The 19,986-nt window shown below is 40.2% G+C and overlaps 1 protein-coding gene across 4 annotated transcripts in view; it reads left to right on the top strand.

Annotated features, from left to right (window-relative positions):
• The window catches only part of RTN4IP1 (reticulon 4 interacting protein 1), a 68,727-nt gene that overhangs the window by 24,231 nt on the left and 24,510 nt on the right, over positions 1-19,986 (top strand). For all 4 annotated transcript variants that reach the window (XM_063666478.1, XM_063666480.1, XM_063666477.1 and 1 more), the window contains exons 5-7: positions 2,423-2,471; positions 11,828-11,964; positions 16,030-16,213. In XM_063666478.1, the coding sequence (XP_063522548.1) occupies positions 2,423-2,471; positions 11,828-11,964; positions 16,030-16,213 (370 nt within the window). The remainder of the gene's footprint in view (positions 1-2,422; positions 2,472-11,827; positions 11,965-16,029; positions 16,214-19,986) is intronic.

Raw genomic sequence — 19,986 nt, 5'->3', positions numbered from 1 at the left:
AAACGATTCTCCTGCCTCAGCCTCCTGGGACTACAGGCGTGTGCCACCACACCCAGCTAATTTTTGTATTTTTAGTAGAGATGGGGTTTCACCATGTTGGCCAGAATGGTCTCTATCTCTTGCCCTCATGATCTGCCCGCCTCGGCTTCCCAATGTGCTGGGATTACAGGCATCAGCTACCACGCTTGTCCTGTTGGGCATTTTTGTTGGACATAGGGATGCCGGGCAGTCTGGTCCTCAGGTCACTAGGTGACACATGCAGTTACATGGCATTCCTGCTGCTGGTGTGGATGGCAGGCTTTGGGTGGACTAGTCCTCAGGACTGTGGTCATTGTGCATGAGGGCCAGCAGTGGTGGTTGTGGGCCCCGGGTGAACTGGTCCTCTAGTCTCTGCACTGCATGCATGGCAGTGTGGCAGCTCTACTACTGGAGGAGGGGGGGTCACTGTCAGTGTTGGTGGCAGCAGACCTGGGCAGGTAATAAGGTGCAGGTGCATGGAAGTCACACAAGGTATGAACCTCAAAGAAGGGCCAAATGGGTGATGCCTACATACCCTCTTCATAGGATGGAGGGAAGGGGAGTATGTAGGCAATTTTAGAGGAAAAGCAATTATTTTGAGGGGAGATGAATGGGCCCAAAGAACAGACGGTAGCCTAGGACAAAATTCATCTGGGCTGTGGGTGTGGCACCTACTCTAGTCTTCTTTCATGTGAGTTAATCTTCTGTGTTTGGTGAGATTATAGGGAGGGGGCCCAAGAAAATAGCATTCCTTCTGAGGGAACTTCAGAGAAATCCTCCCTTTGCACTTCAGGAGAGACAAAGGGAAGGGATGAGAGACCGTGGCCGGGATGGTAAGAGAAGGTCAGAGAGACCTTCGTTCTGAGGCTGCTTCTTTACTTCAAAGTACTCAGCGTGTCAAAGTGACATCCTCTGGGGTATTGTTTTCTGAACCCTAACAGGATCTTTAAAATTTCTTCTAGTCTTTATAATTTTGGAAATTATAAATCCTTCTAGAAGGAACACAATTTGGAAGGAGACTTGTCTTAATTACATTTAATGGTTTTAATTTCAAAGGGAACAACTGCTCAGAAATTTTAGTAGTAACTGTTAAGCTATAAATAAGGGTGACAAACAGCCTTCTGTGATTTGGGCAAGATAGAAAAAAATGAAATGAAACTAGGGTTAAGGTTATAGATAGAATGCATCTTCCAAGATTTGGTGTACTCGCTAGAGATAGGTGGTAAAATTCCCTGCACTTTCCAGCAGCCAAGGCAGTAGGGACCCACACTAGCAGTTACTCAATTTATGGTGATGTTAAGTAGGACAGATACTGCCACCACTTAGTGTTCAGAAAAAATTTTTTTTGTAAGCCATCATAAAGAGAATTCTCATGAATTCTGTCAACAATATCCCCTTAGCTAATACAGTATGAGATATCAAACAATCACTTTTTATAATGTCCCTAAGCCTTGATCAGTAGCATGACACCATAGTACAGTACAAACAATTTTCTGGGACTTGAAACCATCCAGTCCAAGTAGGCAATTCTCTGAAGCTCTGCCTTAATTTAAGAATAAAATGTAAGAGCATGGAAAGTAGTTTTTTGACTGGTGATTCTCTTTTGGATTGCACACTTCTTTGGGAAATGGATGATAGGTCTAGATTCCTTTCCTTGTCAATAAGCATATGCATCATCGCACAAATTTTACGTGTTATTTTAGGAAATTCACAATTTCAGAGAGTTCATAATCTCTTACCCTACCCCTCACCCCTTCACCCTTGTCCCGCCCCCAACCCTCCAGCCCTGACTGATCCAGGCTCAGCACCCTGGTCTTCAAGGCTATCGTGAGTTAACATGGTAAGAACATGCAGTATGAGGATGGTTGTGCTGGTTGGGCACATTCCTCTGCTTTAACAGGAAGCCACATCGAGGATGGGAATTGATTTTCATTTATGAAAGTTGATGAACTTGACATGTCCGAACAAAAGATGTTTATTTCGCTTTGGTGAGAATGTAGTCAGGAATGTGATTTTTCTTAGAGAACAGCTAAGCATAACAAATTAAAAAGGGCCCCAAATCTCCCTCTCATAGAGGAAGCTCTAACAATTTTAGCCTAGAAAAATTATAAGGCAGATGTTACGAAGGACCATCTGAGCTGTCTTAAACCAACAAATTATTGGTATTTTCAGTGTTTGATATTCTTGGTACAGAGCTCATAGAATGTCTTTATTTTAAGCAATTGCAGTTTCTTGGTGAGCCTAAAATAAAAATCCTTGTGTAATACATCTTGGGAAGATGAATAACTTTATTTTCTTTTAGAATTATTTATCATCTTATCATCAACCAGTTATATGTTGAAAACATTTATCCAGTTACATCTGCTTTAGATTCTCATTAACTGTGGTTTCCTTTGCATTGCAGTGTTCTAATCTTAGGTGCTTCAGGCGGAGTTGGTACTTTTGCTATACAGGTAAAACCATTTTTTAATCTTGTGAATAGGAGGATTTTGTTTGCATGAATTTATAAATTAAGGTAAATTATTTCTCCTTAAAAGCTGAGAGAAAGGTAGGTCTGGTAAATGCACTGTAATTTCAGCTTGTTCTGTAAGAGGAAAATATTCTTTTTTTTATTAGAAAAAATTATTTTTTAGAGATGGAGTCTTGCTGTGTCACCCAGGCTGGAGTACAGTGGCACAATCATAGCTCACTGTAAGGAAAATATTCTAATTAGAAGGAAGCATTAAGCTTTCTAGTAGTTTAATATGAGTGGGTGTGTGGATGTCCTTGATAACAGATGTAGGAAAGCTTTTAAGAAGGAAGACCATGGGCAGTGCAGGTAGATGGAAGTTAGCAATTTAGTAGGAAACAGCCAATGTCAAAAACCAATACTAGTTTCCAATCAAAATTTTTGCAGGCTAAAAAGCCTGCAAAATGTAGAAATTGGTAAGCTGATTCTAAAATTTATATAGAAATACAGTAGCCAAAATACCGTTAAGATGGCAATACTCCCCTAAAGTGATTTATAGATTCAGTGCAATCCCTATCAAAATGCAACTGCTGTTTTTTTGCTTTTCATAAATGGACAAGTTGATCCTAAAATGCATATGGAATCACAGGGGACCCCAAATAGCCAAACAATCTTGAAAAAGAATAAAGTTGGAGGACTCACACTTGCTGATTTCAAACTCACTACAGAGCTACAGTAATCAAAACATAAGGGTGAACTTACAGATCAATGGAATAGAATTGAGCATCCAGAAATAAACCCATACCTCTGTGGTCAATTGATTCTGACAAGAATGGCAAGACCATTAAATGGAGAAAAGAATAGTTCCTTCAACAAACACTGCTGGAACAGCTAGATATCCACATGCAAAAGAATGAAGTTGAGCCCCTACCTCACATCATATTAAAAAAAAAAAAACCCTCAAGGTCAGGCATGGTGGTTCACACCTGTTATCCCTACACTTTGGGAGGCCAAGATGGGTGGATCACTTGAGGTCGGGAGTTCAAGAACAGCCTGGCCAACATGGTGAAACCCTGTCTCTACTAAAAATACAAAAATTAGTCGGACATGGTGGTGTGTGACTGTAATTCCAGTTATTCAGGAGGCTGAGGCAGGAGAATTGCTTGAACCTGGGAGGCGGAGGTTTCAGTGAGCCTAGATCACGCCACTGCACTCCAGCCTGGGTGATGAGTGAAACTCTGTCTTAAAAAACAAAAACAAAAACAAAAAACTCAAAATGGATCAAAGATCTAAACATAAGAACTAAAACCATAAAACTCTTAGAAGAGTAGGCAGGGAAAGGGAAAAAAAAAAGTCTTGGAAGGAAACATAAGACAGAATCTTCATGATTGTAGATTTGGCAACAGATTTTTAGATATGACACCCAAAGCACAAGCAACCAAAGAAAAAAATTCATCAAAATTAAAAAACTTTTGTATGTCAAAGGGCACTATCGAGAAAGTGAAAAGACAACCCACAGAATGGAAGAAAATATTTGCATATCATTTATCTGGTAAGAGTCTAGTATCTAGAATATATCAAGAACTCTTATAACTCAACAACAAAAAGACAGCACAGTTTTTAATTAGCAAAGAACTTGAATTGACATTTCTCCAAAGAATATATACAAGTGGCCAGTAAGTCCATGTAAGGATGGTCAATATCTTTATTCATTAGGGAAATGCAAATCCAAACCACAGTGAGATACTGTGTCTTATAATAAAAAGCAAACACAGAAAATAAAAAATGTTAGCAAAGATATAAATAAATTAGAACACTCATACATTGCTGGTGGGAAGTTAAAATGGTGCAGACATTGTGGGAGAGTCCTTTTGAGGTTGGGTCCTCAAAATGTTAAACATAGAATTACCATATGACCCAGCAATTCCATTCTTAGGTATATACCCAAGAGAAATGAAAACATACATTTAAGCCTAATCTTATTCATGAATATTCATAGCAGTATTATTCATAATAGTGAAAAAAAGTGGAAATAACTATCAATTGATGAATGGATAAACAAAATGTGGTATAGACATATAATGGAATATTATTCAGCCATAAAAAGGAATAAAATATTGATGCATGATGCAGCACAGATGATTCTTCAAAACATGCTAAGTGAGAAAAATCCAGAAACAAGAGGTCCTACATACTGTATGATTCCATTTATATCATATGTTTAGAATAGGCAAATCCACAGAGACAAAAAGCAGATTAGTGGTTGTCAGGGGCTGGGGGTAGATGGAGAAGGGAGTGGGGAATGACTACCTAATGAGTGTGAGGCTTATTCTTGGGGCGCCTAAAATATTCTGGAATTAGTGGTGATGGTTGCACAACATTGTGAGTGTACTAGAGACTACTGTATACTTTAAATACTTTAAAATTGTGAAAATGGTGATGTATATGAATTTTACCTCAAAGAAAACAAAACAAACTAAAAGTTCCCCAAGCCTCCAGGAACATGATGGGGCCCAGTAGCTGCTCCTGTTGTGGTCAGATGTGTGACTGACTGGCTCCTAGAAGAGGGAGCTTGATTAAGCCTCTCTCAGGATGAGGGGAGAGATTCTTTTCCCCAGTAGGGGGCAGCGAGTAGCCTCAGAGGCTCTGCCACATTACTTTCCAGGAGGGAGATTTGGGTATTATAGACCACCCCAGACCCAGCTTAGACTTTTTGAGAACCCAGATGATGTTGGGGGCTTCCTGTCTGTCGACTGAACTAGATGAAGGAGGCGAGGATTCCTGGGATGCACACTTTAACTTCTTTTAACTCATCGTTTGATAACCAGAATCCAATCCAGAGGCTCAGTAAATATGAGTTGAATGCATAAATAAATAGAAGAAAGGAAAAGAGGGAGAGAGGCAAAAAGAAAAGAGAAATATCATACACAGTTGGTTAGAGTATAAATTGATACAGCCACTGAAGAAAACCATTTGGCATCTATTAAATGTGAATATAAATTGTAAAATTTCTAAAAAAAAAAAAAAAAAAGGACAACACAAGAATTCCTATTTTAGGATTATAACTTATAGATAGATATACAAGTATGTTTACCAAAAGATATGTACCAGAATTTCAGAGCAGGGCTATTCCTGTTAAAATTCCCCAACAAGAAAAACCCAAATGTCCATCAACAGTAAAATGAGTAAGTAAATTGTGGTATATTCTTACATTGGAATATTATACGGTCGTGAAAAAACTATAATCGCACACAGTGAAGTGGATGAATATCACAACCGAATGTTGAGTAAAAGAAATCAGATGCAAGAGTACATCCTATATGGTTCCATTTAATGACATTCAAGAACAGGTGAAACTAAGCAGTAGTGTTTAAGGGTGGTGTCTACTTAGTAAAACTTCTTTAAAAAAAAAAAAAGCAAAAAGGGTTACAGTAAAGGTCCAGTTAGTAGTTACTTTTTTAAGGGAGTTGAGGAGGTTTTAATTGGGAGGCTTAGGGGCACAGGTGGTATTCTAGTTCTTAATTTTGAATAATGGTTATAATAATATTTGCTTTGTAATAATTTGTTAAGCTGTATATTTATATTCTGTATGCTTTTATTTGTATTATATTTCACAACAAAAAATTTTAATAAAATTAAAAAGTAATAGAAAAGCATCGAGGTTAAATCCCATACAAAGCTATTATAAAGAAAGGGAAAATAAGGTATAGAATAACATACCCTGTAATAAAAGCACATCAGAATACATGCCTACAGAAGAGCCTGAAATGTCACCTACTATTTCAAAGCAAGTTAAAAGACATTAAAAATATAATACAAGATGTGAAAAAAACCAAAATAAATCAGAATTGGAAAAACTCAGGAAAAAAGTAAAACTAAATGAAAAAATCATTTAGTAATAGAAGACTAAGCTAAGAGGAACTCAATAGCAAGTAAACACAACACATAATGCTCCTTAATAGAAACAAAATGCAGAAAAAAATTCAATTTACAAAAGAAACAAAAAGATAGGCTGGGCACAGTGGCTCGCCCTGTAATCCCAGCACTTTGCTAGGCCGAGGAGGGCAGATTGCTTGAGCTCAGCGATTCAGGACCAGCCTGGGCAACATGGCAAAACCTCGTCTCTACAAAAAATACAAAAATTAGCTGGGCATGGTGGCTCATACCTGTAATCCCAGCTATGGAGAGGCTGACGTGTGAGGATCACTTGAGCCCAGGAGGTCGAGGCTGCAGTGAGCTGTGATCACACCACTGCACTTCAGCCTGGACAGAGTGAGACCTATCTCAAAAAAACAGAAAAAGATAAAAACAGATTCAAGAGAAAGTACAAATATTGATGACAGGCAAGGAAAATTGATATATGGATACTAGGAGTCCTCGAAGGGGAAAACCAAAGCAAGGGAATTGAACCCATATTAAAACAATAATTAAAGAAACTTTCCTACTGTCTTGAAATTAAATGATCTGAAATTACATATTGAATAGCCTTATCACTTTTCTAAGGACATGGACCCAGACTGAGCAACACTAAGGAAAATTACTAATAAAAATATGGAGAAAAATTATAGTGAAATTACTGGCCTTTAAAGAAAAAAGAAATAAGATCCTTTGGAAATGTAGACAAAATAGCACATGTGCTACTTATGTGTCCATATAAGAAAAAAGATGACGTGACTTAGAAATAAAATTAGACTATCATGAGACTTTTTGTCAGTAACACTTTTGGCAGAAAAAAATGGAGTAACATATTTAAGATACTCAAGGAAGAGTGCGCCAAGAATCTTTCATACAACAAAACACGCCTTCGGGTATCATGGACACATACAGACTGTTATCAACATCAAGAACGTGGGGAATATTTTTCTTCTGATCCTTTTCTGAGGAATCTACTAGATAATGAGCTTCTGACTAGGAATAACTATGAAGACATTTTAAGGACTAGTGGTAAATGTTCAACGCAGTTACCTATAGAACAAAACTAAATGAGGGCTTAGAAGGAGAGAGTATAGGATCAGCCATATGCTCTGACAAGGTAAATACAGTGCAATAGTTGTCATTATTTTTGAGACAGTATCTTGCTGTGTCATCCAGGCTGGGATGCAGTGACATGATCACAGCTCACTGCAACCTCAACCTCCTGGGCTCAATGATCCTCTCACCCCAAACTCCTGAGTAGGTAAAACTACAGGCACATGCCACCATGCCCAGCTAATTTTTTCACATTTTTGTAGCGATGGGGTCTTGCTGTGTTGCCTGGGCTGGTCTCGAACTCCTGGCCTCAAGCAACCTTCCTGCCTCAGTCTCCCAAAGTGCTGGGATTTTGTAGTCTTAAATTAGAATTGGAAGTATCAATATGAACTCAAGAGATATTTTGTGTATGTGTGTATGTAAAGCCATCACTTGAAATATCATTTCTCACTAAAACAAGGCAGGGCTTCTTAGAGAAGTAGCTGATTTCAGATCTAGGGCACAAATATACAAGAATTAACCTGGAATACATTAAATAGCAAGGAAGCTATCAAAGACTAGTCAGGTCATGTCAAAAGGCTCAAGAGCTAACTTGAAGAAATGCCCAAAGATGTAACAATTTGAGCTTCAGTAATAGTAATGACCATTACAATGGGTTGAAACCTTTTAAATATATTTAAATCCATGAGTTCATGATACTTTTTTCAAAAGAGGTCACTTTTGGAATTTGATGGGGAACCAATGTATTATCTTATAAACTGATAAAGAAAAACAGTTAAGCATTTGTCTTGCCTTTCCTACATGAACTGTATAATTGAGCAGACAAAATAACATGTGAGGGGCAGTGATTTGAGGGGCAGTGTTATTTTGTGAAAGTATTCAGGCTGGACGCGGTGGCTCATGCCTGTAATCTCAGCACTTCGGGATGCCAAGGCGGGCAGATCACCTCAGGTCAAGGGTTCCAGACCAGCCTGGCCAACATGGCGAAACCCCGTCTCTACTAGAAATACAAGAACTAGCCAGGCATGGTGGTGGGCACCTGTAATCCCAGCTATTCAGGAGGCTGAGGCAGGAGAATTGCTTGAACCTAGGAGGCAGAGGTTGTAGTGGGCAGAGATCACGCCACTGCACTCTAGCCTGGGACAGAGCAAGACTCCATCCCCCGCAAAAAAAAAAAGAAAAAAAAGAAAGAAAGAAAGTATTCCAACTACTTAAATAAAAAGAAGTAGAATTAGAAGATCACTATTTCGCAACCACCAATAAGCAGATATAGGTATTAAGCATTGACAGTTGCTAAGATAATAAAGAGAGCCTCAAGCAGACATGATGTGCCTCCTCTAGTTTTGCCAGACACTATCCATAGTTTTGCTAAAGGGATTGAAATGGAATCAGATCTATTCTCCAGATCCATCTGCCAAGTTGCAGAAAATACAGAGGACAGAGCAACATGTAGAACTGTCCCGTGGGTGTGCAGTTAGAAATTCCAGACTGTGGGAAACTCCACAGATCAAATGGCCTAGATTCTTCCACAGATAAATTATAGGAAAGCAAAGGGATAGAATAGGAGCCTATGATTTAAAAGAGACTTAAGGCCGGGCACAGTGGCTCACACCTGTAATCCCAGCACTTTGGGAGGCCAAGGCGGGTGGATCACATGAGGTCAGGAGTTCAAGACCAGCCTGGCCAACCTGGTGAAATCCCATCTCTACTAAAAATACAAAAATTAGCCAGGCATGGTGTGACATGACTGTAGTGCCAGCTACTCGGGAGGCTGAGGGCAGGAGAATCACTTGAACCTGGGAGGTGGAGGTTGCAGTGAGCTGAGATCATGCCACTGCACTCTAGCCTGGGCAACAGAGTGAGACTCTGTCTCAAATAAAAAACCAAAAAAACCCAAAAATAAACAATAAAAAAAAGATTTAAAAGATACCACATTTTAAGAATGCACAAGACTATAGGGTCTAGAGAATGCATTGTTGGGTGATAAACTTTTTGAAATGCAAGGAGGTGATTACTATAAAAATCAGGATAATTATTTTGGGAAAGGGTAGGAGGGGCTTCTGTGGTTTGGGGCACATAGGAGAATTTTGGCACGGCTTCGAGTGTGCTGCTTCTTTATCTGGGTGGTGTTCACCCTATAGCTGTTTTCTTTCTTTCTTTTCTTTTTTTTTTTTTTTTTGAGACAGAATCTCACTCTGTCACCCAGACTGGAGTGCAGTGGTACGACCTTGGCTTACTGCAACCTCCACCCCTGCCGGCTCAAGCGATCCTCCCACTTCAGCCTCCTGAGTAGCTGGGACCACAGGCATGCGTCACCAGGCCCAGCTACTTTTTTGTATTTTTAGTAGAGATGGGGTCTCACTATGTTGCCTAGGCAGGTCTCAGACTCCTGAGCTCAAGTGATCCATCCATCTCAGCCTCCCAAAGTGCTGCGATTACAGGTATGAGCCACCACACCTGGCCTATAGGTGTTTTCTATAGTTGTGTTTTATATTACATGAAAAATTTTTATTAAGTAAAACTGTTTTTAAAACATTTTCATAATGTTCAAAGATAATAAATAACTCTAAATGGGAAAGGAAAAACTAGAAATTTGAGGGGAAAAACTAGAAATTTGAGGGAAAAAACCTGTTTCAACATGTGACAGATTGTTCCTGATGATTTAATACTGTTTTAAGAAAAACATATATTAAATGTAGGTGCTTAGAACATACTTTTCTTTTTCCTCAATAGTTTCTTTTTTAATATAGGTATTAGAGAAAGGATGGTCACAATGAGCTATTCATCTTGGATTATATTCTTCACATATTTGAATTTGATTTGGGACTTGCTGTGAAAAGCAACGTATCATTACACTCAAGTGTCTCTGTTTGCAGCCCATAAACAATAAATTGTATATCATATCACTCCTAAATATTTCAATTCCCCACAGTTTTTCAGGATATATAAGTCTTTGGTCAATGTTGCTTTTTAAAAGTGAGAAATTGGGTAAGATTATGAATAAGTTAAAAACCCTTTATTTACATTTTGTATTTAACAGAAATTTACTTAGCACCTTTGTGTGCCATGGAGTGGGGATTCATTAGTGAACCAGACAAACACAGGTCCCTTGTATTCTAGTGAGCCTTTGCATCTTATATTAAGGAAGCTCAGGAAATTGATACTTAGGACAAGATTGAGAAAACAAGTGATCTCTTATGATCTATAATTATCTGCACAAAAATTTCTTAGTAAACTTCAAGTGGCTATTCTCAAATTAGCTGAAAATAGCCCCCTTTTAAGTCTATGAAATTAACATTATAGAAAAGAATTTTAGCAATTTTGGAGAAGGATGCTTTCTGGCTACTTGATTCTGAATAACATTAGAATTTAGCTCTCCTTTTAATTTAAATCTAGTTATTCTTTATTAGTTTAAAATATAAGGCATCTGCATTTTGAAACCTGGATAACATTTATTTAGGTTTTCTTACTCCAAGGGAGAGGACCTGAGCCAAGTTTTTAAGAAAAAATGATTATAGTTTCTTCCCCTTCTTTTTAAGAGAACCTTTTTGTATATTACCTATTACTTAATAGCTCATTACTTTGACACACTTTCTGATTCAATATTGTGTTAACACTTATTAGAGATGCAAATGAAGATATGTGGCATTTTAATGTTCTGTATACATTTTAAATAGTCATTTTTCTGAAGACATGCTATTTTGGGGCCATTTAACTTTGCTACCCTTGAAAGTGCTAAATTTGAGGCTTTTTTTTTTTTTTTTGAGATGAAGTCTCACTCTTGTACCCCGGGCTGGAGTGCGATGGCGCGATCTCGGCTCACTGCAACCTCTGCCTCTGGGGTTCAAGCGATTCTCCTGCCTTGGCCACCCAAGTAGCTGGGATTACAGGTGCCCGCCCGCTACCACGTCCAGCTAATTTTTTATATTTTTAGTAGAGACGGGGTTTCACCATGTTGGCCAGGCTGGTCTCGAACTCCTGACCTCAGGTGATCCACCCATCTCGGCCTCCCAAAGTGCTGGGATTACAGGCGTGAGCCACCGCACCTGGCAAATTTGAGGCTTTCAACTCCTGTCTTTTCTGTTACTGTTGAGGCACTGAGTCCCTCTCTAAGTGGATTAGTTATAACTTCATGACAATAAGGTGGCTGGCTGTCTCATATAGGGAAAATGAGATCTCTTTTTGGGATTTTCTTACTGAACAAAAGTTTAACCATTTTTACTAGTCTCTGACAGATGGCTTCGTATAGTTCTGGTTAAGATGACGTACTTAAAGTTCTCTAGAGATTAGTCTGACATATGTACACATGGTGCCAATGATTTTTTTTTCAATGCAGTCAGTTTTTCTAATCTCTCCCTTCTTTATTCTTTTTTTCTTTTTTGCGGGGAGCAGGTAATGAAAGCATGGGATGCTCATGTGACAGCAGTTTGCTCCCAAGATGCCAGTGAACTTGTAAGGAAGCTTGGTGCAGACGATGTAATTGATTACAAATCTGGAAGTGTGGAAGAGCAGTTGAAATCCTTAAAACCGTATGTATTAGAACAATGTTCACACTGGGATTGGGAACAAGGACAATTGATTATGCAGGTCTGAGATGGCTTGGTGGCTTTACAATCATGTTGGAATCTTAGAGAAGGATCTATGAAAATATTCCATGTCACTAGAAGTTACTTAGGTTGGCTTCTGTTTTAATTCCAGATGTTAATACAACACAGTAACAGCATGTGGATAGGCACTGAGAAAGTTATTTTGCTTACATGGTCTTTGCTAATTTTTAAGTTAACATGCTGGTTTGTAAGAGGCCTGAAGACAAAATTGGAAATGTGTTCCCTTCTGTGGCATCTGTCACCACAGGAAGAATATAGAGTAGTTCATGAAATACATGATTAGCCCAAAACATACTTTCCGTGTTTTGGTTTAAAAAAGGCTTAAGAGAAACGGTATAAGTCTAAATCTTGGTAATGGGAGCACTGTGGATGTTCCCAGTGTGTCTGAATGCCAGGCTGTGGTTTGGCCTGAGGTACCAAGCAGGAATGCATTCAGGAATTCTCTTGGGTCATGTTGATTCTGACCGTGACTGCAGCTTATTCATCTGACCTTTATCCAGCCAAGACCAAGCTGAAGCTGAGAGCAGAAATGAGGAGTATTTGGAAAGCTATTTTACTGCTTCTGTTTAAAAGGTTTTCCCTTTTTTGATTAGTTTTCAGAAGTCAACTACTCTTGCCCACATTGAGTAGAAGTATATTTTTAAATAGAAAGAAAAAAGAAAAAAAGGGAATCCTTATCTGACGCAGCCCAGCCTTTCTCAGCCAGTGCCACCAACTTCTAGCAGTAGTTTGGTGGTGCACCCAGCAGCAACCAGCCAACTCATCATTCCTTCAACTGTTCAGGGAGCTTCTACTCTTGCCAGGCAGGGTTCCAAACACCAGCTACAGTGGTGAACCAGACAAATGCCCACTTTCATGGAGTTTACATTCTTGTTTGGGCGGTTTTAGTGGTAGGTGCTCTGAAAAAAACTGAAAGGGAATAGACTAGGGAGGAGGCTGTTATAAGTAGCAAGATTAAAGAATGCCTCATTGAGGAAGCAACATTTGAGTGGAGGCTTTAGTGAGCAAGCCAAATGAATGGGATTTGTGTGTGTGTGTTGTTCCCTGCTGTATCCCTCCAGCTGGAAGAGTGTAGTATCATGTAGTAGGTGCTCAATAATATTTATTTAGTAATTGAGGGAATCTAGGAGAACAATTGTTCCAGCTGGAAAGAACAGCAAACCTAAAGCTCCCATGTCCGGAAGATGCCTGGCATGTTTAAAGACTAACATTGTCCCTTTCAGAGATTTTGTCAGCTACCCTCTTGTCTGTGTGTCAGGGCCTAAGCCTCTTTGGGCGCCTTGAGAGTGAAGACATGACAGGTCTCTGAGATCTGGCTTCTAGAAAGCAGTAGTTTAGGTTGATCTTGTATCTTTTTTTTTTTTTTTTGAGATGGATTCTCACTCTGTCGCCCAGGCTGGAGTGCAGTGGCACAATCTTGGCTCACTGCAACCTCCGCCTTCCAGTTTCAAGCGATTCTCCTGCCTCAGCCTCCCAAGTAGCTGGGATTACAGGCGTGCACCACCACGCCCAGCTAATTTTTGTATTTTTAGTAGAGATGGGGTTTCACCATGTTGGCCAGGCTGGTCTCGAACTCCTGACCCCGTGATCCACCTGTCTCGGCCTTGCAAAGTGCTGGGATTACAGGCGTGAGCCACCGCGCCCAGCCTGATCTTGTATCTTCTGATGCTTCTAGGAATAGCAACATGATACTGGGGCCAAGTTCCCTCTATCTACCTTAAGGGGTTTTGTTTTGTTTTTTTGTATTTGTTTTTGTTTGAGATGAAGTTTCACTCTGTTGCCCAGGCTGGAGTGCAATGGCATGATCTTGACACAACCTCTGCCTCCTGGATTCAAGTGATTCTTGTGCCTCAGCCCCCTGAGTAGCTGGGATTACAGGCACCCACCGCCACACCCGGCTAATTTTTCTATTTTTTTTTTGTGGAGATAGTTTCACCATGTTGGCCAGGCTGGTCTTGAACTCCTGGCCTCAAGTGATCCGCCTTCCTTGGTCTCCCAAAGTGCTGGGATTACAGGCATGAGCCACTGCACTGGGCCCACCTTAAGTTTTATACATGTCTGGAATTTGTCACCAGAGAACAGGAGAACTTGACAGACGGAAGGCTAGAGGACACTCAGTCTAGGCTCCCAAACCGGTGCTATGCTTCCCTCCTTGGCATCTCTTCCTGGCAAGTGGTCTTGCTCCTTTCACTTGTACTTTTCTAGTAGGGGGAACTTCGTGGCTTATAAATGCATGCTGTTACTACTTCTTTTCTTTGATAGCTTTAAAATTAATTGATCTTTGTAATTTCTGCCTGGAGTTTGACCTCTCAGTCTACCTAGGATAAATATGTTCCTCCTTCCAAATAGCAGCTTTTTAGGTATTTGAATCTTAGAGTTTTATAGCAAGAAGCGTCTTTGAAATCCTTCAGTCCAACCCTATAATGCTGTAGTTGAGAAAGTGAAGGGCAGAGGAGTTATGAGTTTTTGCATACTTGAGGTCATGCCACCAGTCATTTGTTGGGAGAGCTGGATCCACAACCTGGTCTCCAGATTTCTTTCTCAGACAATGCCTGTTCTATAATACCAGGCTGCCCTTAAGTTTTCTTTAAGTTAAGTATCCTCAGATTTGTTCATTCAAAACTTGGAAATGAAGTAGACACTTTTTTAGTGAAAAGAATGGTCATCTATTAAGGTCATCATGCTCCTGCATTTCATATCCTTAGATTTTATTTGCCTTTTTTCTTCTTCTTCTTCTTTTGAGACAGAGTTTTGCTCCTGTTGCCCAGGCTGGAGTGCAATGGCATGACCTTGGCTCACCACAACCTCTGCCTCCCAGGTTCAAGCGATTCTCCTGCCTCAGCCTCTTGAGTAGTTGGGATTATAGGCATGTGCCACCACATCTGGCTAATTTTGTAGTTTTAGTAGAGACAGGGTTTCTCCATGTTGGTCAGGCTGGTCTCGAACTCCTGACCTCAGGTGATCCACCCGCCTCGGCCTCCCAAAGTCCTGGGATTACAGGCATGAGCCACTGCGCCCGGCCTTGCGCTTCTTTAGTTTAGTTCTATAAAATACTCAAGATCCACAAAGTTGGCCAAAGCGGTTTTAGGAACTTTAATGTTTGACATCATCCGGATGAATTTGGGAGAAAAGATTTACCAAAGAGGAATTCATCAACTGATTTGCTCAATTTATATGCATGTATTCTCTATATAGATCTTTGTTTTCAAAATTATTTCAAAGCTTATTTTTATCCCCTTTCAATAGAATATAGTGATTACAGAAGTTTTAGTTTAGATGTAAGAGGTTGAATATCTGTCAGTTTCTGTGGATTCCATTATGACTGAATTTTTTTGGCATGTTAGAACAGGCTGTTCATTTCTCCTTTTGCATTGTCCTGATGCTGTACCTGAAACCAAATGATAGAAAATTACAGAAGGTGAAGAGGATGCTTCCATGTGCATTTCTGACTGTAGAGAGAATAAAAGCAAACCATTCTTGTAGGTGAAAATCTCATACTTTACTTTCAAGTATCCATGTGCACTAAAGAATACTTTATAGCGAATGGAAAGCTTTGCAGTTTTCTACAAAGCCTAATTAAGTCAGACTTTCTCAACCTTGGCAACCTTAGTTTCTCAACTATCGACATTTTGGGCTGGAAAATTTTTTAGCTGTGAGGGGCTATTCTGTGCGTTGTAGTGAGCCAAAACCACTCTCTGTTCAGAACTACTTGCTGAAGCCATTCTAAAGTACTAGAAAATGAAATGATTTTATGACAAAAATTAGTCACATTCAACTTACCTTGGAGAAAAGTCATAGATCCAGTGAGTGGGTATGTCCTTCCATCTCCATCAAAGCAGCCACCCCTCTGCAGGATGGCGAGGTGCAGCACAGTTTAAGATTTGTCACTGAAATAAACCCTAAGCCAACTGGTACTGGAAGGGAAGGAGGATCAGAGTCCAGTGTAAAGCCTGACAACCATGTTTTGATTTGGTTCTTCCTCTCCAGGTTTGATTTTATCCTTGATAATGTTGGCGGATCCACTGAAACATGGGCTCCAGATTTTCTCAAGAAATGGTCAGGAGCCACCTACGTGACTTTGGTGACTCCTTTCCTCCTGAACATGGACCGATTGGGCATAGCAGATGGCATGTTGCAGACAGGAGTCACTGTAGGTTCGAAGGCATTAAAGGTAGGAAGAAGGGTCTTGGTTGGTGACTGCAAGCAGCCTCCTGCTGCTAGAAATTGGTTTGCCACCTAGCCAGTTTCTCCTCTTGGAGGCCGCATAGCACAGTGGCTGCAAGCATGGACTCTGCAGTCACAGTGACTGGCTTCAAAATCTGACCTCTACTTAGTAGCTGTGTAACCCTGTGCAAGTTACTGAATGTCTCTAAGCCCCGATGTCTTCCCCTGTAAAATGAGGCTGTTAATAGATCTACCTTACCACGTTGTTGTAAGGATCAAATGAAGTAGTCCATATAAAGACATGGCATAATGCCTAGTACATAAAAAGCCCTTATTAAATGTTGCCTTTATTATTACTTATTGCCTCTCTTGATTACATCTGATGTACTGTCTGTGCTTCCTTCTTGTCTCTACCTGATGACCCTCTCTCTGTTTCATGTCTTAACACTTACAGTCTCTTGTATATAAAGATGAAAACTTACAGCTGCTGTTTTCATTGTATTGGGATAGACCAGTGATTCCCAGACTGGGGCTTTCAGACATTTAGAGGTCTATGAGTAAAACAAGTTGTACTTTTACTTGAGTAAGCCTCCACTCATGCCTTTGCTGGGATTGTATCAACTTGTTCTAACACTGCGTATTCCATGTAAATTTGAAACTCCAGCTATTAATGGCATGATGGGAGTTTCTGGCACTTGGTTAGTCAGCCTGACTCTGAAACAGGGCCACTTTTACCAGGGCTGTATGAAGCTCAAAATTGAATACATCTCACCCAAATTGCACACATCGGTGAGTGGTGGGCCTTGGAGACTAGGGCAGATGAGCCTCAGTTACAAGACTAATAGCAGAGCTTGAGCGTCTGCTCTCTACTTTACCTCGTAGCCTGTTGTCATCACAGTGGGGACAGAGGCTTTTATAATTTCATGGGATAAACTGGTGGTAATTATAGATCATTGGCTTAAAATATGAATTGATGTTAAAATGGAATACATGATAGAAAAAATAAAGATAGGCTGGGCACGGTGTCTTATGCCTGTAATCCCATCATTTTGGGAGGTGGAGATGGGAGGATTGCTTAAGTCTGAGAAGTTTGAAACCAGCCTGGGCAACATAGTGAGAGCTTATCTCTACAAAACAGTAAAAAAATTAGCCAGGTATGTTGGTGTATACCTGTAGTTCAGCTGCTCAGGAGGCTGAGGCCAGAGGATGGTTTGAGTCTGGGAGACAGAGGGTGTGAGCCGTGATCGTGCCACTGTACTCCAGCCTGGGCAACAGAGGAAGACCTTGTCTCAAATTCTATTTTTTTAAATTAAGCAAAATACTTGAGACTCTGGAACAAGGCAGTAGAAAGTTCCTCAGTAGTAAAAAGGCTGTGAGTCGCTGTGTCAGTCCGACAACGCTGACCCACGTTTGTGAGATGACTGGCTTGATAGTTATCTTTAGCATTTTATTTATTCCATATATTAATTTGGGACCTTTTATGGGGATGAAACTTAGGACTTTGGTCTCTTGAATTCTGTGTACTAAGTAGTTAGAGGTCGTAACAAAGAGCTATGATGGAGGAGACCATGACTCAATTCTTATGAAATATTATGGGTAATAGAAATGAACAAACCAAGCCCTGCACTGTGGTGTTCTTTATTTTCATTTGATTCAGACAGTAGCCAGAAACAGTGTCCACAGGGTACTTTATGGTGGAGAAAGGGCTCTTAGCTGTCCTTTGTCTCTTCTTTCTCTTTCACAAAACCCAGATTTTCCAGTGCTTTAAAATGTAAGTTTAAGTTTTCTGTAAGATTTCAGTTTGTACTCCAGTGAGACCTCTTATAAGTTAACCTTCAGAGTTGTCCTTGGAGAGTAAAACAGGCACAGCTCTCTTCATTCTCTTTTCCTCCTACTTGCAAGATGATAGTGGTAATCTCATGTGAAAACCTTTTAAGTAGTTTTCAATGTCTTTCTGATTGTGCACGTAGTTAAACCCTCATTGTCATGCTTCTGACTCTCCTGCCTGCTTTGGTTTACTTTCTCTCCTATAGTGGCCTGGGTGGCGGAGGGAAAAACACAGACCTCTTGTAGCAGAATATAAAAATTCTGCTATTACAGACCAAAAGTTTCACTTTACAGAGCCACATGCTGTGAAGAGTTATAGATGTGGCAGATGTGACCATTTCTGTTCCTTCTTTAATACCCTAAACAATTACCAGAATGTTTTAATTGTAGTCTATGAAGCCAGACCTTAGGGAAAAGTATTTGAACATATCTTCTGTGATTGTCATTAACTGGATCCACAGTAAGCTGGGGACATTCTCAGTGCTTCTGGCATTTAGCCACATAATTCTTCAAACAGCTTTTTTCTTTTTCTTGTTTTGTAGAGACAGAGTCTTGCTATGTTGCCTAGGCTACTCTTGAACTCCTGGCCCCAAGCAATCCTCCCACCTCGGTCTCCCAAAGTGTTGGGATTATAGGTGTGAGCCAGTGTGCCTGGCCTCTTCTTTTTAAGTTAGTTGCATAAACCAGTGCATCTCAACATCTTTCATGCCATGACAGACATAGAAAATGATAGTATTTGAACAGCACATTGAGGCTGCCTTGGGTAATAGAGATGAACAAACCAAGCCCTGCTCCTCCAAGACCAGCCTATCTGGAGACTTCTACCAGCCCTGGCTTTGCCTGGCTATCCTGAGGGCTAAGGGGAGTCAATATCTCATCACACCAATTCTAGAGTAAGCTTGACTCTCTTTACATGTGTAGTCCTAGGGTAATTATTAATGATGAATCCTTTAACTCTCACAGGTTTTCTGGGTTAGACGATAATCTATAGGGTCACTCACACAGTAAGCCATCCTGGCACACCCAGTGGGAAGCTTTGCCTAGGCAACTGCTTAGTTTTTTCTTTCTTTCCACATTCTTAAACTGAATTAGTATTGTCTCAGTCTTTCCTCAATAAGCTTCACTTTCAGCACCGGACAAGTATTGATAGAATACTTTCTATGTGTGAGGCATTTTGTATACATTCTCATTTAATCCTTCCAACAATCCTGCAAGCTAGGTGATGGTACCACCATTCTACAGGAAATGGGCTGAAAGAGGTAGCCTGACAAAAATAACATAACTAAAAAAAACAACAAAACAAAATAATGCAACTAGTAAGTGCTGTTGTAGGGGGTTTCCATTGCATTTTTCAGCCTCACGCCATGGTAGTAGCTTATATCATACTGAGCGTAAGCTCAATGGCAAAGAAGTCTGAGCTCACCTCGCAGTCGTGGGTAGTTGTGGAGAGGGCAGCACTGTGGTACTGGCTGACCCTCTGCTACCTCACATTGCTCCATCTGATGAAGGTTTGGTTGGGCAGGTCATTGAGGTATCATGGAGAACCTTAGCTCATTTGCTGTTTCTGTAATGGCCTACCCTACCTTTGACATAAAGAATAACAAATACAGCCAGGCACAGTGGCTCACGCCTGTAATCCTAGCACTTTGGGAGGCTGAGGTGAGAGGATTGCTTGAGACCAGGAGTTCAAAACCAACCTGGGCAACATAGCAAGACCCTTTCTCAATTAAATAAACAAAGAATAACATTTATAAGTGGCAGTAGAGTGGTCATGAACCCTCTTGGTGTAAGATTTTTACTCAACTTCATTTGGAGGGTATTGCCCCGTAATAGATGAGATGGCTTTGTATTTGCCATAACCATAGGGAAAGATTCAGCCGTGATGTATAAGGAACTTTGCACTTTGTTTTCCCTTTAAAGCCACTTTATTCCTGTCAGAGCCAGAAAAAAAAA

This window comes from Pongo pygmaeus, chromosome 5 (assembly GCF_028885625.2).
Source record: "Pongo pygmaeus isolate AG05252 chromosome 5, NHGRI_mPonPyg2-v2.0_pri, whole genome shotgun sequence".
NCBI classification, from domain to species: Eukaryota; Metazoa; Chordata; class Mammalia; order Primates; family Hominidae; genus Pongo; species Pongo pygmaeus.
The sequence above is the reverse complement of the archived record's forward strand: the minus strand, read 5'-3'. Positions and strand labels throughout refer to the sequence as shown.